The sequence below is a fragment of the Pleurodeles waltl genome, chromosome 2_2 (assembly GCF_031143425.1).
Source record: "Pleurodeles waltl isolate 20211129_DDA chromosome 2_2, aPleWal1.hap1.20221129, whole genome shotgun sequence".
Lineage (NCBI taxonomy): Eukaryota > Metazoa > Chordata > Amphibia > Caudata > Salamandridae > Pleurodeles > Pleurodeles waltl.
In genome coordinates this window covers 472149427-472176637 of record NC_090439.1, presented here as the reverse complement: position 1 = coordinate 472176637, position 27211 = coordinate 472149427, and the positions used below count along the sequence as shown (strand labels likewise).

At 45.2% G+C, this 27211-nt stretch overlaps 1 protein-coding gene across 2 annotated transcripts in view; it reads right to left on the bottom strand.

The window, feature by feature from the left end:
• The window catches only part of LPIN2 (lipin 2), a 599770-nt gene that overhangs the window by 117505 nt on the left and 455054 nt on the right, over window positions 1-27211 (bottom strand). For both annotated transcript variants that reach the window (XM_069219965.1, XM_069219964.1), the window contains exon 16: window positions 9153-9239. In XM_069219965.1, coding sequence (XP_069076066.1) covers window positions 9153-9239 — 87 coding nt within the window. The remainder of the gene's footprint in view (window positions 1-9152; window positions 9240-27211) is intronic.

The window sequence follows — 27211 nt, the reverse complement described above, 5'->3', positions numbered from 1 at the left end:
CTCGTGTAACTGGGAAGTATACATTAGAAACGCTGGGTCGTTATGGCTGTTGCTGCAACTAGTATCGAAAGAAATGTCCAAATACTACGATATATGGTGTATCAAAATAATACACCGTGTTTTTCTTGTGCTTTTTGATGACTTACATCTACCAATAGGCTACGTGTTCCCAAGTCCCTGAAACGTGCCTCTCAAGGAGCCCTATCCTGATTAGGGGATGGTAAGCCCATTTTTAACTTCAAAGACTGCTTGATCAATCTTATGATAAAAACATATTACACCATGATATTCACAAAAGGTATTATGAGTTGTATGAATATATTTTTCTGTTTGTTTTGATTTGATACTTCTCTGTCCCCTAGGGCGACCTGACAGTGACGTAAGCCAGTCTGACTTAAACTGTAAGTGACCGGTATAGATATTTAATTTTCGGCACATTTTTCCTTTTTAATTGGAGAAGAATTATCTTAACAATTGCATTTTTTTTTTGGTCCTGATGAAGCGTCACTGGATCCTTGAGGACCAAACGACGCGAAACATGTTGACCCTTTCCTGAGGGTACTGTGATTATTACAGACCCCGATAGTTCGTTGCTCTTTGAAAGTAATTGAGCATCAACACTCAGTTTATTACTTTCTTCTTTGATTTTAATCTTGGTCTTCATCCGAGTATATTAATTAAAAGAATGTAACTTTTTTCCGGGATGAATAACCAATTTTAGTCTTACACCTTATTCTCTCCGAGCGTATGCTGGTGCCTTAATATAGGCATTCCTGTCTGATTAGTTTTTATCAGAACAGTACGGCTGAGTGCTTCCCTTTTTAGGGGAGCCCGTCAGGCGTTGCAGCGCCGGCCTGGCGAGGAGCAGTTCCCAATGATGATGCCAGCCATCCATTGAGATGCTTGAGGGTTTTTGCTTCTGACACCTCAGTGTGCCCTAGGTTATTTGAGCACTTTTGGAACAGTGTACCTTTTTGTATATTACATTGTTGGGAGACTGTACACTGGACCACATAAACTCCCGGTCCCTCTCCTTTGCCTCTAGATTTATGTACAGCTGCCTGCTGTGGGACCTTAGTCTTATTCAATTGCTGCCCTGTTGAAATCCTCAAAATAGATGATTTCCAGGGACTTAGCTATGACGACGAAATGGTGTCTGCAATTTTACAAGCACCATCTATTCTTGATCACGATGGGTCTACTCCATCTGGCAGTCTAAAAACTGAATGGGACAAACTTTCTGCTTTAAAGAAGGAACTAATTAAAACTGTCCTGCATGGCACCATCATGACTGAATACTTACGTGCAAATATTGCACCTAATGGCCTTTTGGTTTCTAATATCCCTCGGATTTTTTACAAGATCTGGCTTTCAGAAAAGACTGGGCACAAATAGCCTGGAAGTGTACTAGGGATTGGCTGATTTTAATCATAAACACTTCCAAGCGCTTAGCGGATATTCTTACTATTCAAATTAACACCATAGAAAATGGATTAAAAACGACTCTCACTTTGACATCCTTCAAAAGCCGTCTTTCTGAAATCAACACTGAACTTAATGAGCATAAGGAGTTTTTAACACAACAAAAGATTACTAAACTCCAAAAGGATATTACAAGATTTAGCAGGGAGAAGGTTTATCCGTATATTAAAGATGATTTTGATTGGGATAACCAATCTCGATCATCGGATGATTCTACCTCTGCTTATAAGAAGAGTCGCAAAATCAGCAGTGGCTCATCATCAGATGGGTGGAGCACCGATGATAATCCACCTCAGCCTTTTTACAATTATCCGCCTTACCCGGTGCAACATCCTATACCTTGGCAAACACCGTTTCCCTTTTTCCAACCTCGCCCTATGATGCCGTATATGCCTTTTTTAGGCCGCGGCCGGGGCAGAAGCAGAGGCAGAAGGAGAGGAAGAGGAAGGCACATCCAGTGGTCCAGAGAGGAACCACAGATGGTCACGAGGAGCCAAGCAAAAAACCCTCCAGTCCGAACTTAGTTGTTAATTTATCAACTAGAATCCTCACAGAAGCAGAAACTAATGTGCTCAACAAGGGCCTGGGATTTGTCCCTACCCCTGAGGAAGACTTCTTCCGCTTACATATTGAAATCTCCCAACTCTTTCGTAAAATTCGTTTACATTTTTTCTTCAAAGACAAACCTACTGAAACATCACTTATGGATTCAGGCCTTAGAAAACCATCTGGGTTCATTCCTCCATTAGCCATGATGCCTAGTGAAGTAGTGACCTTTGAAAAGGCTGTATTATCTGATTTAGAAAAATTATGTCCTAAACACCCATATAATAACACATCTACAAATGAGAAGAGAGCACTACTATCTTTAGCTTCTGATGCTAGCATCACTATTAAACAGGCTGACAAAGGTGGTGCAATAGTGATCATGAACTCCACTGATTACAGACAAGAATGTCTGCGTCTGCTAAGCGACTCTACTTACTATGCCCAGATAAGAAGTGATCCCACTACTAGATTAAAGACACAGATCAGGGTTCTTATTGAAGAAGCCAAGAATAATTTATGGATATCATCAAAAGAGGCTGAATTTTTGGACATACCCCACCCACGGGTTCCATACTTTTACTGCCTACCCAAGATTCATAAGGGTATTACACCACCACCTGGACGCCCTATAGTTTCAGGAATTGGTTCTGTCTTAGAACCTCTTTCAACGTTCTGTGATCACTTCCTACAACCGTTAGTGAGGAACTCTTCCACCTATCTAAAAGACACTAAAGATGTCCTTAATTTAATTGAAACCATAAATGATTTAGGAACGGTACAAGGAATCATCACTTTGGATGTAGAAGCACTTTACACCAACATCCCTCAAGAAGCGACTTTAGCAGTCATTGAATCGGCCCTACTAGAAGAATCCGATTCCTTGACCACTCCGGTCCCCTTCATTATGCACTGTGCTAGACTGGCCTTGACAGAAAACTATTTTCAGTTCGAGGACCAGTTCTATCATCAGATCCGAGGGACATCAATGGGGAGCACCTTTGCCCCAAGTCTTGCCTGTTTATACATGTATGACTTTGAAAAAAAGTTCATCCTTTCCCCTTTGAATGTTTACCAGGACAACATAAAGTTATGGCGTCGCTATATTGATGATATCCTTATCATCTGGCAAGGACCTTTGTCCATGACTGATCATTTTACGACATGGATTAATACACTTGATCCTTTTTGGAAATTTACATCAACTGTTTCTGCCATACAGTTACCTTTTCTAGACTTAATGATTTCAATTGATAATGGTAAACTAACTACTACAGTTTATCATAAACCTACTGATCGGAATTCACTTCTGTTATATGCAAGTCATCACCCTAAAGCTCTACGAGACAATCTTCCGGTGGGACAATTCTTACGACTCAAGCGCAATTGCAGTTCGTCCCTTGAATTTAACAGTCAGGCTGATTCGCTCCAAGAAAAACTCTTGGAACGACATTACCCTTCGAGAATAATTAATCAAGCACGGAAAAGGGCGAAAAATAATAATAGGGCAGCACTATTAATGACTATCGACAAGAATCCTCAGACCAGGATAACGTGTGTTTCCACTTTCACACCCTTATCCAACTCTATTAAGAAATTGATTAACAAACGCTGGCCTATTCTGACTAGTATTGGAAATGATATTCCTAAACCTCTTTTTGCTTTCAAACGTACGCCCAATATCAAGGATATGGTTATACATACCCGCCCACAGCCTAAGCTCGGTATTCAAAAGCAAAAAACATTATGGGACCTACCGCCTGTTACGGGCCACCACCCTTGTGGTAACTGCAATGTCTGTACCCTAACTAAACATCTTACATCCATAGTTTTAAATCCTATAGGGACCTGGCACCTCAATAAACACACTAATTGTAACACTAAGAATTGCATCTACATGATCACATGCCCCTGTGATTTACGTTATATTGGCATGACATCAAGACCAGTAAAAACCCACATTAACGAACACAGGAGTAACATTCGTTGCAATAGAATTACTACTAAACTTAGTGAGCATTTTTTGGAGGCAAAACACACACCTGATGATATGTGGTGGGTAGTTATAGAGGCACCTAAAAACCACCCGTTTGACACTGGTCACCTATTCAGAATAGAACAAAGATGGATTTTTAAACTCGGGACGTATACATATGGTCTGAACGATGACATACCTTGGACTTCACTGACCTGACTTGACTTTGAATTAGGCACTTTGGATGTTCATTATTCAATTTCGATCTTTGACTGAAATATCATTCACATATATTATATTTTGTTAATAATTTTTGATATATAATGTGGTTTTAGTTACCTTGTGAAGACCTCCATAGGAATATTTTCTATCTAGTTCATGAGCAATTACACCCTTATCACGGTACCAAAGGTTGACTCCAGATTTGACATTTATATACCGATGTACACTCTAACAGCTTTTACATCAATTTCATACATTTTTAACTCAGTCACCTTTTAGGTCTGAGGATATGCACCCTTGTGTGAGAAAGTTACACTTCCCCCGCTGTCTACCTCCGATTTAGGAGGAGAGGTGTGTGTTATTATTTGGGCAGGACTTGAGTATGATACACCGGAGATCGGGCTAGGACTGATATTTCTAGTCCTTTTTTAGTTTTTACTTAGGGTTTTGGGAGTCCTTCCTCCCTTTCCATGACTTGAAACGCGCGGAACCTGTGGAAGCAGAGCTGCTTCCGGGTCCGCGGCGGTTTTTTTTTTTTTAAGCTCCGACGGCGCTCGCCTTGCACTTGTGCGAGACGCCGTTTTCGGAGGGTAGGTCCATAGCGATGGACCGGGACTATTAATGTGAGTACGATGACTTTTACTTGCGTGATATTTAGCGCTTTACAGCTCGCTTTTCGAGCTCACAAATGCTTAATGGTGTATTATTTTGATTCACCATATATCGTAGTATTTGGACATTTCTTTCGATACTAGTTGCAGCAACAGCCATAACGACCCAGCGTTTCTAATGTATACTTCCCAGTTACACGAGTGTGGGCATGATTCTTTAATTGTATGGCACTTATGGTGACGTGTACTAAAATCTGATGGATTATTTTTAAAAAATGTTTTAATGATTGGTACTAACAATTGCAACGCACACAATTGCTTGGTTATTTTTGACACCAATCTTACTTCACAATACTACGCACTGATTACAGAGTGCTTGGTGCCACTCACATTATTTGTATAAATGGATCACGTGTTTTTCTTGTGCTTTTTGATGACTTACATCTACCAATAGGCTACGTGTTCCCAAGTCCCTGAAACGTGCCTCTCAAGGAGCCCTATCCTGATTAGGGGATGGTAAGCCCATTTTTAACTTCAAAGACTGCTTGATCAATCTTATGATAAAAACATATTACACCATGATATTCACAAAAGGTATTATGAGTTGTATGAATATATTTTTCTGTTTGTTTTGATTTGATACTTCTCTGTCCCCTAGGGCGACCTGACAGTGACGTAAGCCAGTCTGACTTAAGTGACCGGTATAGATATTTAATTTTCGTCACATTTTTCCTTTTTAATTGGAGAAGAATTATCTTAACAATTGCATTTTTTTTTTGGTCCTGATGAAGCGTCACTGGATCCTTGAGGACCAAACGACGCGAAACATGTTGACCCTTTCCTGAGGGTACTGTGATTATTACAGACCCCGATAGTTCGTTGCTCTTTGAAAGTAATTGAGCATCAACACTCAGTTTATTACTTTCTTCTTTGATTTTAATCTTGGTCTTCATCCGAGTATATTAATTAAAAGAATGTAACTTTTTTCCGGGATGAATAACCAATTTTAGTCTTACACCTTATTCTCTCCGAGCGTATGCTGGTGCCTTAATATAGGCATTCCTGTCTGATTAGTTTTTATCAGAACAGTACGGCTGAGTGCTTCCCTTTTTAGGGGAGCCCGTCAGGCGTTGCAGCGCCGGCCTGGCGAGGAGCAGTTCCCAATGATGATGCCAGCCATCCATTGAGATGCTTGAGGGTTTTTGCTCCTGACACCTCAGTGTGCCCTAGGTTATTTGAGCACTTTTGGAACAGTGTACGTTTTTGTATATTCAAAATTCGAGGCAGTGTGGCCGAAGGTTTCTCAGGGGGCTACTTTTCCAACAGTTTCTCAGTCTCTAGGAAAATAACAGATGCTTGCCTAGCATCAAGTTACTCTACTAGTGTCTCGAGGACAGTTGCCTCAGACTCTTCTGAACCCAGCATCGATTTGGTGCATGGTGAAGGAGGATTAGGAGGTTCTCTTGGTGTTTATTTAGTCTCTAAAGGGGCAGGCGTGGTGACTCCAGGCCTGAGGGTGTCAAGGAGTGTGTGACTCGATGCTCTTGATCAGGAGCTTGCTCAGCTCCAAAGCCTTCGCTTGGTACAGACTTGAGCCCCAGGATGGCAGAGGGCTGAGGTTCAGGCCTATTTTTGATACACTTGTGCTGAATGAAGGACACCTGTAAGAGCTTTGTAAGAGCTGTGCTCTGCCTTGATGGAAGGGCATCACCACATGGCTTGTGATGGGGCAGTACTCGTGGCCCTCAGTGGCTTCAAATGTGGCCCCACTGGTATCGACACCAATGGAGTGTCCACCTGGTCATCTCCCTCTGAAGTGCAAGAATAAGGTCTTGGGTTGGGAGCTGGTTAGCCTCTAGGATGCTGGATTATCTTGCTTCCTCAAAGCCAAGTGGTTACTGCTCACCAAAGTTGTCTGGCATCTTTGAGGATGACTGCAGCTGCATCTACAGGCGGGACTAGCACCTTTCTCTTTGGTACCTCAAAGTTATTTTTTTTTAAAGAGGAAAGGAAATGCAGAAGTCACAGTATGTCTCTTACTGGTCAGGGGCGAGGTAAAGGTTGCAAACTCTGTGCTGGTCAGGCTAGGGATACTTACCACTGCACTGTGGGCAAAACTGGAAAGGTGTATGTTCCATTACCCCGTTCCTGTCTACTTTCTCAGTTGAGCTCCCAGAAATAAAAGAAGACTCAACAGAGTTTGGGGCTAGGGTGTCTTCTACCAAGGTACTGAGGCAATTGATCATGGTTGGTCGATGAAGAGCAGTGTACCTATCAGGAGCAGTGCATGTGGTGATTTCTTTTCAGTTTCCTTATGTTGATGGCCTGGAGGAGCAGAACAGAAAGCCACTAAGAACATGTGGATCTCTAAGCTACTCCTGAAAACAGCTGACCCTTTGGCGTAAAAAAACAATTTAAAGTGAAGGTGGTGCCTAGATACATTGTGAACTAAGGGAGGGGTCATAAAACATACTGGGACTCAATGCGTCTGTGAAGAAAAACAAGTTGGAATGTCAAAGCCCAACACTAAATGCAGGAGTATCCACAGCATGTGCATTTATAGCCACACATGCTACAAAATTTTACTTACGTTTGGAAATGGTCTTTCTGTTGGAGACTCTTAGCTGCAGCTCCCTGACCACAACTACCCATCAGCCCGTTCTGAAGGATGGGCGTTAGCCGAACTTTGAAAGGTTCCAATTATTCTTGTAGTGCACCGCCATGAACTAATAATTATGCTTTGTCTCTGTCTCTAAGGGAAAAATGGACAGGAACCCTACGCCGGGTGCCACAATGGGCACTTTACGGATTCAGCTATGTTACTTTGGTGTTAGTTCTAGCGCAGAAATTGAGCCACCACCCCATACTAGCACAGGACAGCTATCAAAAGATTTCCAAATCCTGTATGTTGACTATGGACATTCAACAGGTGAGGAATCTGCAGTTAGATATCATATCCACCAGAAAGATTGTTACAGAAGGCAAGAAAATCAATTTTGTTGATTTGTTTGGCCTGTTTCTGGAAAGCAACTGGCTTGCGAGAAAATAATATTTTTGCATTGCAATGGAAGTTCTGATACACCACTCGCAAAATGACCTTCCAGAAGGATTTGTAGATAGCTTCTTCATTAATATTAGACAAGACAATATTGGCAAATCCTATTGAAAAGGCTGCTGATGCAGGAATGATGGTTTATGTGGGACAACAGACCTCCATCACTTCATTTACATCTCTATCAGGGACAATGCTTCTCTAGACTGCTGTGTGCTGTCTGTATTTCCCACAATGAGCATTCACATAGTGGGAGCTGTCCCTCATGAAAGCGTTCACTTTGCAATGAATACCACCCATTGTATGCAAGCAGTATACAATCAATGTGTTGTGAAAACAACTGTGTTTACAAGCCATTTAACCACTGGACTTTGCTGGATGAAGGAAGAATGTTAATTTTACACTTTTTTCAATGGCAATTAGTCAATTCATTATGAACTGCAAAGTGTATAATTTTGCAACTTGAGAGGTACCTTTTGTATGTTAGAACCTTAAATTTTACTGACGCAAACTCTACAACTTTGTGTACTGCAGGGTTTGCAAACACAAATTCCTTTCGTACATCAGATCCCTATAATTTAACACTGTAGCGATATTATTTTCATGGGAATTACAATGAATTTGCCACAGCCTGCAGGCATTAAGGGCACAAGGCTTTTTCACCAAAAATCTAATTGACTAAAGTTGCTAGCTCTCCTACCACCTTTGCCGTGGCAACATCATGACACAGGATACAAACAGAGGATAGATGCATTTGATTTAAGCACTGAACACCTCTTGAAGTGTTCAGAAGACCTCAAGTCTTCCTGCTTACACACTCATCTACAATGTTACTTTCAACCAAAAAGACATGGTACTGAAATGAAATTGATTCACTTTCTTAATAAGATTTGCCTTTCCCATTGCTTTCATTTGGGGATGTTAGATAGTGAATTTATTGTACCGACAAACTCTGTGCCTGCTTTGTACTGATTATAACATATACACCTGAATAAACATGCTGTTAAAAGAAGCCTATGAGGTGTAGGACATCTGGACTCCAGCATAAGCCCCGCCACATTATAAAATTAGGAGTGGCACTTATCTCTGGGACGCTACCATTTGACAGGGTGAAATACAGCATACAATTCATTCTTGGTATTTAGAACACACTAGAACTTTAGTAATGTTTAACTTTCAAAGCGATTTAGCAGAAACTAAAATCTCATTTTTTTTAAACTTGAATAATACACAGGATGTAAAAGTGCCACTAGTGTACACATACTCGTTGATAGAATGATAGAGTTTAGCTATTCCCTGGTGTGTCCAATCTTTTCCCAGCTGTGGAAGAATCTGTCCTAGTGCATCAGATCTGAAAGAAAGAAAGAAAGGCATTGTAAGTGTTTAAAAAAAGGAAAGGGAAGAGAGTACAGCGAGTGTCAAACTAGATTTTTCATAAGGTTTGTACTGGTGCAATCAAGAAACCCAAGGTGTAAGCTTCCCTGATAAAGCATTATCCATGTACAAGATTCATTATTAGCAAAGGTGAAGAGAGTACACGTTATAATGAACGATTCACATTTAGGGTCAAGTTATTTTCAAAGAGTTGCACCACCTTCCTTTCCCGCTCCCAGTTTGTGCTCACACATTCTCAAAATGCTATTTTCCTGTATTTGGTGTAGTTTGAATTGTAGGAAAATGTTATTTCAAATACCCATACTTAAAATTAGCATACAAAAAATGTGTATTGACAAAATAATTTATATATTTGACAAGTTTAGGTGCTTTTATTGCACAAAAGCTGATATTTCACAGGCAACAATGAAATGTAGGAAATAATATTTCATGGCTCTGCGTAAAATATGGGTTCATCATCATACCTGCAGACACCCCAACCCATTGCAGAAAATACTAACACTGTCAGGGCCACTAGGATTATGCAGCAAGATTATCTAAATTATATGGTAAAATGATGTCAATTGTGCAACAAATGGTGAATTCACTGCCAAATTCTCTACTAATATGTTTATATAACTGACCTTTTTGTGAAATCTGCAAATTATGTGGAAAATGTAGTAAACCCATAACTATGCAGTAAATACTGTAGCTCAGAAGTGCATTAATCCAGTGGCCATCACCATTATCGCCATTTTATTCATGAAACAAACTATTCGACAGCTCGGGTCAATGAAAATAAATGTGGCTGAATACATTTATGCACATATGAATATGGTATTTCTATAGCACAAACATAGCTAAAAGGCAGGAAGCGCTGAACAGGGTCAAAGATAAGCATAAAGTCAACAAATGATAGGAGAGATAGCTGAACTGTACACAGTTAATGCACTGGTATGTAGTGTTCTTCAAGGATGTGAGTAATAAACTATTTCCTAAACTGGAGTAGTGTTGGGGTATTCCTGGTGGATACTACGTTGTACAAACATCAGGATGCATACATGGAAAAGCACTACTGCCAAGGACTACCGCCTTCTTTTTATCCTTTGTTATTTGTCACACTCCTTAGTTTGCAGTCTGACTGTATCTTGGCTGCGAGTATGCTGAAAACCACCAGGGATGGTGAGCGTGGCTGGAAAATAAGAAAATCAGTTACTTACCTGTAACTCTAGTATTAGCATCTTTCATAGACTTGCATGCTTGAATCATCCCCGAAGTGGGAGTCCCATGATACTATAAAATAGCAGTATAGAGAAACTTTCCATGGAAAACAAAATATTAAAATGCATTCACTTTCACAGCTTATTTGGTCATTAGAAAAGACCTGAAGTCCAGCCATTCAGGGGACAGCACCCTTTAGAACCCCCAGCACAGAAGCTCCAGTCTCTCAGATTTTCCAGCACAAGTGAAATAAATAGCAAGGAGACATAAGGGGCGCCTCTATGGGGAGCAGGATGGGTTGCATGTTCTAGGAAGTTGGCTCTGTATGTGCTACTTCAAAGTAAGGAATAGCATGCACAGAGTCCAAGGGTTCCCCTTAGAGGTAAGATAGTGGCAAAAAGAGATAATACTAATGCTCTATTTTGTGGTAGTGTGGTAGGCTTATCAAAGGAGTAGTGTTAAGCATTTGTTGTACATACACACAGGCAATAAATGAGGAACACACACTCAGAGACAATTCCAGCCAATAGGTTTTTGTATAGAAAAATATATTTTCTTAGTTTATTTTAAGAACCACAGGTTCAAATTCTACATGTAATATCTCATTTGAAAGGTATTGCAGGTAAGTACTTTAGGAACTTTGAATAATCACAATAGAATATATACTTCTTACATAAAACACATATAGCTATTTTAAAAGTGGACACTTTGTGCAATTTTCACAGTTCCTGGGGGAGATAAAGTATTGTTAGTTCTTGCAGGTAAGTAACCCACCTACAGAGTTCAAATTGGGGTCCAAGGTAGCCCAGCGTTGGGGGTTCAGAGCAACCCCAAAGTTACCACACCAGCAGCTCAGGGCCGGTCAGGTGCAGAGGTCAAAGTGGTGCCCAAAACGCATAGGCTTCAATGGAGAAGGGGGTGCCCTGGTTCCAGTCTGCCAGCAGGTAAGTACCCGCGTCTTCGGAGGGCAGACCAGGGGGGTTTTGTAGGGCACCGGGGGGGACACAAGTCAGCACAAAAAAGTACACCCTCAGCAGCGCAGGGGGGCCGAGTGCAGTGTGCAAACACGCGACGGGTTTCCAATGATTTTCAATGAGAGACGAAGGGGTCTCTTCAGCGGTGCAGGCAGGCAAGGGGGGCTCCTCGGGGTAGCCACCACCTGGGCAAGGGAGAGGGCCTCCTGGGGGTCACTCCTGCACTGGAGTTCCGATCCTTCAGGTCCTGGGGGCTGCGGGTGCAGGGTCTTTTCCAGGCGTCGGGATTTCAGAGTCAGGCAGTCGCGGTCAGGGGGAGCCTCGGGATTCCCTCTGCAGGCGTCGCTGTGGGGGTTCAGGGGGGACAACTTTGGTTACTCACAGTCTTGGAGCCGCCGGAGGGTCCTCCCTGTAGCATTGTTTCTTCACCAGTCGAGTCGGGGTCGCCGGGTGCAGTGTTGCAAGTCTCACGCTTCTTGCGGGGATTGCAGGGGTCTTTAAATCTGCTCCTTCTGAAACAAAGTTGCAGTCTTTGTGGAACAGGGCCGCTGTCATCGGGAGTTTCTTGTTCCTTTTGAAGCAGGGCAGTCCTCTGAGGATTCAGAGGTCGCTGGTCCTGGGGAAAGCGTCGCTGGAGCAGGTTTCTTTAGAAGGCAGGAGACAGGCCGGTAGGACTGGGGCCAAAGCAGTTGGTGTCTTCTTTCTTCTTCTGCAGGGGTTTTTCAGCTCAGCAGTCCTCTTCTTGTAGTTGCAGGAATCTAGTTTCCTAGGTTCTGGGAAGCCCTTAAATACTAAATTTAAGGGCGTGTTTTAGGTCTGGGGGGTTAGTAGCCAATGGCTACTAGCCCTGAGGGTGGGTACACCCTCTTTGTGCATCCTCCCAAGGGGAGGGGGTCACATTCCTATCCCTATTGGGGGAATCCTCCATCTGCAAGATGGAGGATTTCTAAAAGTTAGAGTCACTTCAGCTCAGGACACCTTAGGGGCTGTCCTGACTGGCCAGTGACTCCTCCTTGTTATTCTCATTATTTCCTCCGGCCTTGCCGCCAAAAGTGGGGGCCGTGGCCGGAGGGGGCGGGCAACTCCACTAGCTGGAGTGTCCTGCTGTGCTGGAACAAAAGGGGGTGAGCCTTTGAGGCTCACCGCCAGGTGTTACAGCTCCTGCCTGGGGGAGGTGTTAGCATCTCCACCCAGTGCAGTCTTTGTTACTGGCCACAGAGTGACAAAGGCACTCTCCCCATGTGGCCAGCAACATGTCTCGGGGGTGGCAGGCTGCTGGAACCAGTCAGCCTACACAGATAGTCGGATACAGTTTCAGGGGGCACCTCTAAGGTGCCCTCTGGGGTGTAGTTTACAATAAAATGTACACTGGCATCAGTGTGCATTTATTGTGCTGAGAAGTTTGATACCAAACTTCCCAGTTTTCAGTGTAGCCATTATGGTGCTGTGGAGTTCGTGTTTGACAGACTCCCAGACCATATACTCTTATGGCTACCCTGCACTTACAATGTCTAAGGTTTGGCTTAGACACTGTAGGGGCACAGTGCTCATGCACTGGTGCCCTCACCTATGGTATAGTGCACCCTGCCTTAGGGCTGTAAGGCCTGCTAGAGGGGTGACTTACCTACACTGCATAGGCAGTGAGAGGCTGGCATGGCACCCTGAGGGGAGTGCCATGTCGACTTACTCATTTTGTTCTCACTAGCATGCACAAGCTGGCAAGCAGTGTGTCTGTGCTGAGTGAGGGGTCTCCAGGGTGGCATAAGACATGCTGCAGCCCTGAGAGACCTTCCCTGGCATCAGGGCCCTTGGTACCAGGGGTACCAGTTACAAGCGACTTATCTAGATGTCAGGGTGTGCCAATTGTGGATACAAAAGTACAGGTTAGGGAAAGAACACTGGTGCTGGGGCCTGGTTAGCAGGCCTCAGCACACTTTCAATTCAAAACATAGCATCAGCAAAGGCAAAAAGTCAAGGGGTAACCATGCCAAGGAGGCATTTCCTTACACATGTGAATCTATGAAAGATACAAAAACTGGAAAACTGCAGTTACAGGTAAGTATCTCATTTTCTTCTCCTGTATTGGGCCTTTCACAGATTCACATGCTTTAATCAGAACAGCAAGCAGTTTTGCAAAATTTAGATACTGTGATTTCATTATCTTGTGACTGATGGGTTGCAAAAAATAACCCCAATAATAATAATAAACCAAATACACATTTGCAATGTATGAGTCTAGACATGTAATATACCATGAAACATTAGATAATAAAAACAACAGAGGCTCACCTTGTTGAAATAGATGTTGTAACACAGCCTGTCAGACTGCTCCATCGCTGCGGTGTGCCGAATCTAGGCAATAGTGCTGAGTGAAAGTGTGTATGCTCTTCCATGTTGCAGCATGACAAGCCTTTCCACAGGAACACCTGCATGTAAGACTGCCGATGTGGAAAACGCTCATGTGGAGTGTGCCTTTGCCTTGGAAGGAAAAGGTCTGCATGCCCTGGCATAGCAAAATTGTATAGTTGCAGAAATCCATCTTACAATGGTTGCTTTAGTAACGGACGCACCTTGCCGAGACTGTGCATATGCAACAAATAGTTGTTCTGTTTTTCAAAGGTGTTTGGTACGAAGTAGAATTTAAGGAATCTCCTTACGTCCAGAGTATGCAGATATTTCTCAACTGGAGTGGTTGGATTTGGGAAAAAGGTTTGCAGAACGGCAGGTTCTTTGAGATTAAACTGCAAGGGTACCTTTGGAATCAATTTTGGATGAGTTCTTAGTGTAACCGCTTCATCTGTGAATTTAAGAAAGGGTTCTTTGGCTGTGAACGCTTGAATGTCACAAACCCTTTTAGGAGACGTTAATGCCAACAGTGTGGCCATTTTCCAGGCGAGGAATTTTACATCTGCCTGGCAAATTTGTTCAAATGGTGTTATTATTAACTAAGCAAGAACAATGTTTAGATGGCATTCTGATGGAGGCAGTCGGACTGGAGGGCAAACTCGAAAGAGGCCTTTCATGAATTGCTTGGCCATCCTAGTGGAGCAAAGCGAAGGAGCCTGTGAAGAGAGTCTACGTAGGAAAGTGCCACTGTTGGCATGGTTTACCCCCCCACACTTTTTGCCTAGTGTTTGATTGAAAGTGTGCTGGGATCCTGCTGACCAGGCCCCAGCACCAGTGTTATTTTCCAAAATCTGTATCTTTGTTTCCACAATTGGCACACAGTTAGGTCCCTTGCAAAAGGTACCCATGGTACCAAGGGACCTGTGGCCAGGGAAGGTTTTCAAGGGCTGCAGCAAGCATTATGCCACTCTAGGGGACCCCACACCAAGCACATGTACACTGCCTTTGCAGATTGCTTTTTTCTGTCCACCAGCACACACAAAGTAAACATGGCACTCCTCTCAGGGTGCCATGCCAACAAACCACTGTCTGTGGCATAGGTAAAACACCCCTCTAGCAGGCCTTACAACCCTAAGGCAGGGTGCAATATACCACAAGATTCAAGTTACAGGTATGTCCCTTAAAAGTTTCCTATTTCACACAGGAATCAACAGTACTTTGTTTGAAATAAGTAAGTAATACAGTTTTTTGAATTATTGGAGAGAATCTGTTTTAAAAATAGGCAGTACCATTTTCAGAAACAGTTCCTGGGGGGGGAGAAGAAATGTTAGATTGTTTTACAGGTAAGTACAACACTTACAGTTTCTGTCTCCGGGTTTTAGGTAGTCCACTGGTTGGGGGTGCAAGTTAACCCCAAACACTCACTACCCTCAACACAGGACCGGTCGAGTGCAGAGATCAAAGTTGAGCAAATTCAACGTGGGCTCCTATGGAGACAGGGGGTACTCAGAATCAGGCCTGCCTGCAGGTAAGTACCCACGACTCTGAGGGCAGACCAGGGGAGATTGAAGAGCACTGAAGGTGCCGCAAGTGGTCACCAAACACACCCCTTCAGCGGCACAGGGGTGGACGGGTGCAGGGCGCAAACAGGACGTCGGGTTTTCAATACTGGTCTATGAGGCGACCCTGAGGTCACTCAGAGGTCACAGGCGAGCTCAAGGGGGGGAGGGGGAGGAAGGGATGGAATGGGTCTCGGGCACACCACTGGTCGGACAGGGAGGAGGGCCGCCTGCTGAATGCAGAGGCACCAGGGGTCAGGTTCTCTAAGACGTGGGGGCTGCCGGTGCAGTGTGTCTTTAACCTTCGGATATCTTCGTCCGGAGCTCCGGCGTCAGGGGGGTCCTTTGGATTCCCTCTACAAGTGTCATCGTGGAGAGGTCAACCGAGGGTGGGCACTTGCTCGCAATCGCCTGGGGACCCTCTCTTGCTGGGTGGACCATCTGGACACAGGCCATGGGCGTCGGGTGCACAGGGGTCAAGACTAACGCACCTGGAGTTAAGTGGGAGTACTTGGTTGTAGGTTTTATTAGACAGAGCCGCTGTCCTCGAGAGTTCTTAGTTTTTTTGGGTAAAGGGCAGTCCTCTGAGTCGGCAGAGGTAGCTCGTCCCACTAGATGCGTTGCTGGTCTTTTGCAGGTTCTTTGAAGCAGGAGACAAGCCGGTAGGGCTGGGGCCAAAGCAGTTGTGTTCTTCTCGGCTGGGGGTTTCAGCTTAGCAGTCCTCCTTGTTAGGTCGCCAGGAATCTGTGAGCTGGGTTCAGGGAGACACTTAAATTCTAGATTTAGGGGTGTTTTAGGGTTCAGAGGGAAGTAGTCAATGGCTATGGTCCCTGAGCATGGCAACACCCTCTTTGTGCCCACTCCCTTTGGGGGAGGGTGGGGGGGGGCACAAACCTAATCCTATTGGTCCCTGTCCTCCAAACCAAGATAGAGGATTCTGCAGGGAGGGGGTCATACCTCAGCTCTGGACACCTTAGGGGGGGTCCTGGCTGGTCACTCCTCCCTGTTTTCCCTAATTTTCCCGCCGGACTTGCGGCCAAAAGTGGGGCTTTGTCCGGGTTGGAGGGAGGCTTGAGCCTTTGAGGCTCACCGCCAGGTGTTACAGTTCCTGTAGGGGGGAGGTGTGAAGCACCTCCACCCAGGACAGGCTTTGTTTTGGACCACAGAGTGCACAAAGGCACTCACCCCATGTAGTCAGAAACTTGTCTGAAAGTGGGCGGCTGGCACAGACCGGTCAGTCCTACACTAGCAGTTTGGCTAACATACAGGGGGCATCTCTAAGATGCCCTCTGTGTGTATTTTTCAATAAATCCCACATTGGCATCAGTTTAGGTTTATTGTGCTAAGAAGTTTGATACCAAACTTCCCAGTATTCAGAGAAGCCATTAAGGAGCTGTGGAGTTCTTAATGACAAACTCCCAACCATTTACTCAATATGGCTACACTGCACTTACAATGACTAAGAATGGGCTTAGACACTGTAGGGCATATTGGTCATGCAGCTATGCCCTCACCTATGGTATAGTGCAGCCTTCTTTAGGGCTGTAAGGCCTGCTAGAGGGGTGACTTACCTATGCCACAGACAGTGGTTTGTGGGCATGGCACCCTGAGAGGGGTAACTTTAGCAACACAAAAGGATGATGGACGGAGTGCTGAACAATGCAAACACTCACCCCCAGTCACAGATCTGGGTTTAATCCATCGTTCCTTTGCTCACCATGCCACCCCAGTTTGGACAAAGCCACATGCAAATCAGTCTTGACCCTGATCCTCATGGGAACAGTCCAGCCCGAACTGCCAAGCCAGGTCCTCCCTGGACCGGAAACAAGCATCCTGGGACCGGTTTCAGGGTATCACCCTTCATCAGCCAGGCTAGCTTGAATCCAATGGCACAGTGAGCACGGGACCCACGTCTGGGCATACCCTTCCCACTTAGGGCAACTTTAGCAACACAAAAGGACGATGGACGGATTGCTGAGAGGGGTGCCATGTCGATTTTGTCTTTTTCTCCTCACCAGCACACACAAGCTGCAAGGCAGTGTGTATGTGCAGAGTGAGAGGTCCCCTAGGGTGGCATAATACATGCTACAGCCCTTAGAGACCTTCCCTGGCCACAGTGCCCTTGGTATCATGGGTACCTTTTACAAGGGACTTAACTGTGTGCTGGGGTTGTGCCAATTGTGGAAACAAAGGTACAGTTTTTGGGAAAGAACACTGGTGCTGGGGCCTGGTTAGCAGGGTCCCAGCCTACTTTCAATCAAAGTTAACATCAATGCTAGGCACAAAGGGTGGGTGGGGGTGAGGGGTAACCATGCCAACAGTGGCACTTTTCTACACTTATTGATTCAAACAAAGTACTGCTGATTCATGTGTGAAATACAAATCTATTCAAGTACTTACCTGCAACTTGAATCTTATGGTTCTAAAAATAAATTAAGAAAATATATTTTTGCTATATAAAACCATTGGTCTGCAGTTAAGTCATTGAGTGTGTGCTTCTTCTATTGTCTCTGTGTGTACAACAAATGCTTTGCACTACCCTCTGAGAAGCCTAACTGCTCAACTACACTACACAAAAAAGGGCATTAGTATTGTCTACTTTAGCCTGTGTTAAGCCTCTGGGGAACCCCTGGACTCTGTCCACACTATATCTCCTTTTGATATATATACAGAGCCAGCTTCCTACAGTCTATATCTGGATATTGCTGCTAGGTGTACTTTCACAAACGCATGCACCAAACCTGACCGATCTAGGAAAAGGAGATAGGGCAAGAATTAGATTTTTGACACAATGGGCAGAATCTATTCCATTTCGATCTGTAGGATTTGTTAGTTGATTATGCTCTTGCCGTTGCAAGGATATCTTTGCATTCTTGGGGAATATTTACATCGTGGAATTCAGGAGCCATGCATATAATTGAAAAGAGCCTGGATCAGGGTGTAGAACTTAGCCCTAACTCTTCGCCAGTAGAGCTTGTTTCGCTCAAAGAACAACAGGCTTGGTCCCCGTCAGCAAGAGTAGTTCCGTAAATCAGCATTGTCTGGGCAACCTGGGAGCTATTAGGATAAAGCAGCACTTCTGCACCTTCATCTTTTTGAGCACTCTCTGTATCATGGGTGGGGGGAAAATGTACGCAAATATCCCAGACCATCTTATTAAAAAGGCATTCCCCTATGATCCTGGAAGTGGGTGCCGACTGGCGAAGAAGCATTTGTTGTTCTAGTTTGTGGTGAAGAGGTCTAGTTCTAGTTTACCCCAAAAGTGAAAAATGCGTCTGCTACTTCTTGGTTCAGCTCCCATTTGTGGCAACTCTCCAGTGATCTGCTGAGCAGGTCACCAAAGAATTGCTTGTTCCTGCCATGTGCTCAATTTTCAGAGTAATGTTGTGTACGGTCAGCCAGTGCCATAAGTCCTGTGCTTCATGGGAGACAGCCAGTGACCTGTACCTCCTTGCTTGTTTATGTAGTGCATGCTGGTCGTATTGTCCATGTGTACCAGCACTGAAGATCCTTGTATGTGAGGTAAGAAGGCCTGGAGCTAGAAAAATATAGCCTTGAGTTCTAGGCAGTTTATATGCTTGGACCGTTGAGGCAGACCATTTGCCTAGGAGTTGTAAGTCGTGGAGATGACCACCCCAACCTTCCAGAGCGGCATCTGTTGTTATAGTGAAATCTGGTATCAACAGCAGGAACGTGAGATCTTTGGAAATGGGAGTGATGTGAGACCACCTTTCGAAAGTTTGAATCAAGCTAGGGGTTATCTAGAGGACCCCTTGCTCTTGAAGTTTCTCCTGTGAAGGTCTCATTATCAGGTGTGCTACAGGAAAAAGGTTTATGGCAGAAGACATCATTCCTAATAATGACTTGCACTGACGCACTGAAACAGGCTTTCTTCTGGAAATTGTGAGGGCCAGATGAGTTAATTTCTGCAGCCTTCCTGTAAAACAAAGTCATACAATCCTTTGTCACCTTGGCCGCTTGCATAGGTTCTTTTAGCAGCCAGTCGTCCAGGTATGGGAATACATGTTGACTAAGTGTTCTCAGAGCTGCGGCAACTGGGGTCAGGCTTTTGTGAAAAATGCGGGGTGCTGATTAGAAGCCGAAAGGGAGGACTTTGTTTCCCTGTAGCTGGCACCCATTACCAGTTCAGAGGCATCTGCAATGCATGGGAATGTGGAAATATGCATCCTGCAGGTTGAGAGAGATCATGTAATCCCCATGGGTTAGGAGACACAGGATGTCCCTAAGGGTGACCATGCATAATGATTGTTTTTTTAGAAACTTGTTGGGTTTTCCGAGTGTAGGAAAGTACCATCTTGCCGGGCATGTTACCCCCATTTTTCACTGTATATATGTTGTTTTAGTTGTATGTGTCACTGGGACCCTGGTAACCCAGGGCCCCAGTGCTCATAAGTGTGCCTGAATGTGTTACCTGTGTAGTGACTAACTGTCTCACTGAGGCTCTGCTAATCAGAACCTCAGTGGTTATGCTCTCTCATTTCTTTCCAAATTGTCACTAACAGGCTAGTGACCATTTTTACCAATTTACATTGGCTTACTGGAACACCCTTATAATTCCCTAGTATATGGTACTGAGGTACCCAGGGTATTGGGGTTCCAGGAGATCCCTATGGGCTGCAGCATTTCTTTTGCCACCCATAGGGAGCTCTGACAATTCTTACACAGGCCTGCCACTGCAGCCTGAGTGAAATAACGTCCACGTTATTTCACAGCCATTTTACACTGCACTTAAGTAACTTATAAGTCACCTATATGTCTAACCTTTACCTGGTAAAGGTTAGGTGCAAAGTTACTTAGTGTGAGGGCACCCTGGCACTAGCCAACGTGCCCCCACAGTGTTCAGAGCCAATTCCCTGAACTTTGTGAGTGCGGGGACACCATTACACGCGTGCACTACATATAGGTCACTACCTATATGTAGCTTCACAATGGTAACTCCGAATATGGCCATGTAACATGTCTATGATCATGGAATTGCCCCCTCTATGTCATCCTGGCATAGTTGGCACAATCCCATGATCCCAGTGGTCTGTAGCACAGACCCTGGTACTGCCAAACTGCCCTTCCTGGGGTTTCACTGCAGCTGCTGCTGCTGCCAACCCCTCAGACAGGCAGCTGCCCTCCTGGGGTCCAGCCAGGCCTGGCCCAGGATGGCAGAACAAAGAACTTCCTCTGAGAGAGGGTGTGACACCCTCTCCCTTTGGAAAATGGTGTGAAGGCAGGGGAGGAGTAGCCTCCCCCAGCCTCTGGAAATGCTTTGTTGGGCACAGATGTGCCCAATTCTGCATAAGCCAGTCTACACCGGTTCAGGGACCCCTTAGCCCCTGCTCTGGCGCGAAACTGGACAAAGGAAAGGGGAGTGACCACTCCCCTGACCTGCACCTCCCCTGGGAGGTGTCCAGAGCTCCTCCAGTGTGCTCCAGACCGCTGCCATCTTGGAAACAGAGGTGCTGCTGGCACACTGGACTGCTCTGAGTGGCCAGTGCCACCAGGTGACGTCAGAGACTCCTGCTGATAGGCTCCTTCAGGTGTTAGTAGCCTATCCTCTCTCCTAGGTAGCCAAACCCTCTTTTCTGGCTATTTAGGGTCTCTGTCTCTGGGGAAATTTTAGATAACGAATGCAAGAGCTCATCCGAGTTCCTCTGCATCTCCCTCTTCACCTTCTTATAAGGAATCGACTGCTGACCGCGCTGGAAGCCTGCAAACCTGCAACATAGTAGCAAAGACGACTACTGCAACTCTGTAACGCTGATCCTGCCGCCTTCTCGACTGTTTTCCTGCTTGTGCATGCTGTGGGGGTAGTCTGCCTCCTCTCTGCACCAGAAGCTCAGAAGAAATCTCCCGTGGGTCGACGGAATCTTCCCCCTGCAACCGCAGGCACCAAAAAGCTGCATTACCGGTCCCTTGGGTCTCCTCTCAGCACGACGAGCGATGTCCCTCGAATCCAGCGACTCTGTCCAAGTGACCCCCACAGTCCAGTGACTCTTCAGTCCAAGTTTGGTGGAGGTAAGTCCTTGCCTCACCTCGCTGGGCTGCATTGCTGGGAACCGCGACTTTGCAGCTACTCCGGCCCCTGTGCACTTCCGGCGGAAATCCTTTGTGCACAGCCAAGCCTGGGTCCACGGCACTCTAACCTGCATTGCACGACTTTCTAAGTTGGTCTCCGGCGACGTGGGACTCCTTTGTGCAACTTCGGCGAGCACCGTTTCACGCATCCTCGTAGTGCCTGTTTCTGGCACTTCTCCGGGTGCTACCTGCTTCAGTGAGGGCTCTTTGTCTTGCTCGACGTCCCCTCTCTCTTCAGGTCCAATTTGCGACCTCCTGGTCCCTCCTGGGCCCCAGCAGCGTCCAAAAACGCCAAACGCACGATTTGCAGCTAGCAAGGCTTGTTGGCGTTCTTTCGGCGGGAAAACACTTCTGCACGACTCTCCACGGCGAGAGGGATCCGTCCACCAAAGGGGAAGTCTCTAGCCCTTTTCGTTCCTGCAGAAACCTCAGCTTCTTCTGTCCAGTCGAAGCTTCTTTGCACCCGCAGCTGGCATTTCCTGGGCATCTGCCCATCTCCGACTTGCTTGTGACTTTTGGACTTGGTCCCCTTGTTCCACAGGTACCCTAGATTGGAAATCCACAGTTGTTGCATTGCTGGTTTGTGTCTTTCCTGCATTATTCCTCTAACACAACTTCTTTGTCCTTAGGGGAACTTTAGTGCACTTTGCACTCACTTTTCAGGGTCTTGGGGAGGATTATTTTTCTAACTCTCACTATTTTCTAATAGTCCCAGCGACCCTCTACAAGGTCACATAGGTTTGGGGTCCATTCGTGGTTCGCATTCCACTTTTGGAGTATATGGTTTGTGTTGCCCCTATCCCTATGTTTCCCCATTGCATCCTATTGTAACTATACATTGTTTGCACTGTTTTCTAAGACTATACTGCATATTTTTGCTATTGTGTATATATATCTTGTGTATATTTCCTATCCTCTCACTGAGGGTACACTCTAAGATACTTTGGCATATTGTCATAAAAATAAAGTACCTTTATTTTTAGTATAACTGTGTATTGTGTTTTCTTATGATATTGTGCATATGACACTAGGTGGTACTGTAGTAGCTTCACACGTCTCCTAGTTCAGCCTAAGCTGCTCTGCTAAGCTACCATTATCTATCAGCCTAAGCTGCTAGACACCCTATACACTAATAAGGGATAACTGGGCCTGGTGCAAGGTGCAAGTACCCCTTGGTACTCACTACAAGCCAGTCCAGCCTCCTACATTGGTTGTGCAGTGGTGGGATAAGTGCTTGAGACTACTTACCACTCTTGTCATTGTACTTTTCATAAGAGAAAAATATACAAAACAAGGTCAGTGTATATATACATAGCCAAAAAGTTTTGCATTTCCTCTTTTCACTCTTTTCTAAGTGCTGAAAAGTACCTCTAAACTTTCAAAAAGTTCTTAAAAGTTTAAAAAGTTTTTTTCTGTCTTTCCAAAAAAGTTTTGAAAACTTTTTTCTCTTTTTCTATCACTTTAACTCTCTCTAAAAAATGTCTGGCACAGGCCAAAGTGTTGATCTGTCCAAACTTGCATATGACAACCTTAGCTGGAAAAGAGCAAGGAGTCTCTGTATAGAGAGAGGTTTGAGTGTAGGGAAGAATCCTTCCTTGGAACTGTTACTTAACATGCTTAGAGAACAGGATAAGGCCATAGGTGCCCCATCTGTTGAAAAAGTACCTAATAGTTCCCAATCTGATTCAGGGACTCCCCCGGGAAAAGATTCAGGAAAGAAACTTCCTAGCCTGCCCATTACTAGACAATCTAGCATAGATGGTAATGATGATGAGCCACACCAAATAAATAGTGTTGTCTCACATCATAGCAAAAGCATTTATTCTCACCATACTGGTAGTAATGTTTCTGTAAACCAAGCTGTTAGGGTGGCTTCTGTAAGGGACAGGTCTCCTTCTGTTCATTCCCATCATAGCTCTGTTTCTAGAAATGTCCCTCCCACCAACCCTGATGACAGAATGTTAGAGAGGGAACTCAATAAGTTGAGGGTGGAACAAACCAGACTGAAGCTTAAAAAGCAACAGCTGGATTTGGATAGACAATCTTTTGAATTAGAGAAGGAAAGACAGAAGTTGGGTTTAGATACCCATGGTGGCAGCAGCAGTATTCCCCATAGTCATCCTGCAAAAGAGCATGATTCCAGGAATCTGCACAAGATAGTTCCCCCTTATAAGGAGGGGGATGACATTAACAAGTGGTTTGCTGCACATGAGAGGGCCTGTGTTGTACAGGATGTCCCTCAAAGGCAGTGGGCTGCTATCCTATGGCTATCATTTAGTGGAAAAGGTAGGGATAGGCTCCTTACTGTGAAAGAAAATGATGCTAATAATTTCCAAGTTCTTAAGAATGCACTCCTGGATGGTTATGGCTTAACCACTGAACAGTACAGGATAAAGTTCAGAGAGACCAAAAAGGAGTCTTCACAAGACTGGGTTGATTTTATTGACCATTCAGTGAAGGCCTTGGAGGGGTGGTTACATGGCAGTAAAGTTACTGATTATGACAGCCTGTATAACTTGATCCTGAGAGAGCATATTCTTAATAATTGTGTGTCTGATTTGTTGCACCAGTACTTGGTGGACTCTGATCTGACCTCTCCCCAAGAATTGGGAAAGAAGGCAGACAAATGGGTCAGAACAAGAGTGAACAGAAAAGTTCATACAGGGGGTGACAAAGATGGCAACAAAAAGAAGGATGGTAAGTCTTCTGACAAGGGTGGGGACAAATCTAAAAATGAGTCTTCATCAGGCCCACAAAAACACTCTGGTGGGGGTGGTGGGTCCAAATCCTCCTTTAATCAGAACAAGGAAAAGAAACCATGGTGCTATTTATGTAAAATAAAAGGCCATTGGACAACAGATCCCAGTTGTCCAAAGAAAGGCACCACAGCTCCTACCACTACAACCCCTACTGCTACACCTAGTGTCCCTACTAATAGCAGTGGTGGTGGGAGCAAACCTACTAATAGCCAATCCAAGGGAGTAGCTGGGCTCACTTTTGGTAATTTAGTTGGGGTTGGTCTAATTAGGGAGACCACAGAGGCTACTTTAGTCTCTGAAGGGGCTATTGATTTAGCCACTTTGGTTGCTTGCCCCCATAACTTGGAGAAGTACAAGCAACTAACCCTAATAAATGGTGTTGAGGTCCAGGCCTACAGGGACACAGGTGCCAGTGTCACAATGGTGATTGAGAAACTGGTGCACCCTGAACAACACATACTTGGACACCAGTACCAAGTAACCGATGCTCACAACATAACACAAAGCCACCCCATGGCTGTTGTAAATCTCAACTGGGGGGGGGGTAACTGGTCCAAAGAAAGTTGTGGTAGCTTCAGATTTACCTGTAGACTGTCTATTAGGGAATGATTTGGAGACATCAGCTTGGTCAGATGTGGAGTTGGAGGCCCATGCAGCAATGCTGGGCATCCCAGGGCATATTTGTGCTTTGACAAGGGCTCAGGCCAAAAAGCAAAAAGGACAGGGAAGCTTGGATCCTGGAACAATGGACCAAGTGCTCCCTAAAGCTAGGGCTAGTAGAAGCAAACCACTTCCTACTATCCCTCCCTCTACAGTGGATTCTACTTCTGAGGAAGAAGAATTCCCTCCCTGTGCAGAACCTACACCAGAGGAGCTGGAAGCAGACACTGCTGAGCTTTTGGGTGAAGGGGGGCCTGCCAGAGAGGAGCTGAGTGTGGCACAGCAAACCTGTCCCACATTAGAGGGTCTCAGACTGCAAGCTGTCAAACAGGCTAATGGGGATGTCAGTGACTCTCACAGAGTTTACTGGGAGGACAACCTCTTGTACACTGAGCATAGGGATCCTAAACCTGGAGCTGCCAGGAGATTAGTGATTCCTCAGGAGTACAGAAAGTTCCTCCTAACACTGGCACATGACATTCCCTTAGCTGGGCATCTAGGACAAATGAAAACTTGGGACAGGCTTGTTCCCCTGTTTCATTGGCCTAGAATGTCTGAGGACACAAAGGAATTTTGTAAGTCCTGTGAAACCTGTCAAGCCAGTGGCAAGACAGGTGGCACCCCAAAGGCACCCCTTATCCCACTGCCTGTGGTTGGGGTTCCCTTTGAAAGGGTAGGGGTTGACATAGTTGGCCCCCTTGACCCTCCTACTGCTTCAGGCAATAGGTTTATCTTGGTGGTAGTGGACCATGCCACAAGATATCCTGAAGCTATTCCTTTAAGGACCACTACAGCACCTGCAGTGGCAAAGGCCCTCCTGGGAATATTTTCTAGGGTGGGCTTCCCAAAGGAAGTAGTATCAGACAGAGGAAGCAATTTCATGTCTGCATACTTAAAGGCCATGTGGAAGGAGTGTGGTGTAACGTACAAGTTCACAACACCCTATCATCCACAAACAAATGGACTGGTGGAGAGATTTAATAAAACTCTCAAAGGCATGATTATGGGTCTCCCTGAAAAACTCCGCAGGAGATGGGATATCCTTCTACCATGCCTCCTTTTTGCCTACAGGGAGGTACCCCAGAAAGGAGTGGGCTTCAGCCCCTTTGAACTTCTTTTTGGACACCCTGTTAGGGGTCCACTCACACTTGTAAAGGAGGGTTGGGAACAACCTTTAAAAGCTCCTAAGCAGGATATTGTGGACTATGTACTTGGCCTCAGATCAAGGATGGCTGAGTACATGAAAAAGGCCAGTAAAAACCTTCAGGCCAGCCAAGAGCTCCAGAAGCAATGGCATGATCAGAAAGCTGTTTTGGTTCAGTACCAACCAGGGCAGAAAGTGTGGGTCTTGGAGCCTGTGGCCCCAAGAGCACTCCAAGATAAATGGAGTGGACCCTACACAATTGTTGAAAAGAAGGGTGAAGTCACCTACTTGGTTGACTTAGGCACTGCCAGCAGTCCCCTTAGGGTGCTCCATGTCAACCGCCTGAAACCCTACTATGACAGGGCTGATCTCACCCTGCTCATGGCAACTGATGAGGGACAGGAAGAAGACAGTGATCCTCTACCTGATCTCTTCTCTTCCACAGAACAAGATGCTCTTGTGGAAGGTGTAGTTTTGGCTGATTGTCTTACTGCTGAGCAGAAAGACCATTGCATAAATCTCCTAGGACAATTTTCAGAACTCTTCTCTACTGTGCCAGGCACCACTTCTTGGTGTGAGCACACTATAGATACTGGAGACAGTTTACCTGTCAAAAGTAAGATCTATAGGCAGCCTGACCATGTCAGGGACTGCATAAAGCAAGAAGTTCAGAAAATGTTGGAACTAGGAGTGGTTGAGCACTCTGACAGTCCATGGGCTTCTCCTGTGGTACTGGTACCAAAACCCAATTCTAAAGATGGAAAGAAGGAAATGCGGTTTTGTGTAGACTATAGAGGTCTCAACTTGGTAACCAAAACTGATGCTCACCCTATACCCAGGGCAGATGAGCTCATAGATACACTAGCATCTGCCAAGTATCTAAGCACTTTTGATTTGACTGCAGGGTATTGGCAGATCAAATTATCAGAAGATGCTAAACCTAAGACTGCATTTTCTACCATTGGAGGACATTACCAGTTTACTGTAATGCCTTTTGGTTTGAAAAATGCACCTGCCACTTTTCAGAGGTTGGTGAACACAGTCCTGCAAGGGCTGGAAGCTTTCAGTGCAGCATATTTGGACGATATAGCTGTCTTTAGCTCCAGCTGGGATGATCACCTGGTCCACCTATGGAAAGTTTTGGAGGCCCTGCAAAAGGCAGGCCTCACTATCAAGGCTTCAAAGTGCCAGATAGGGCA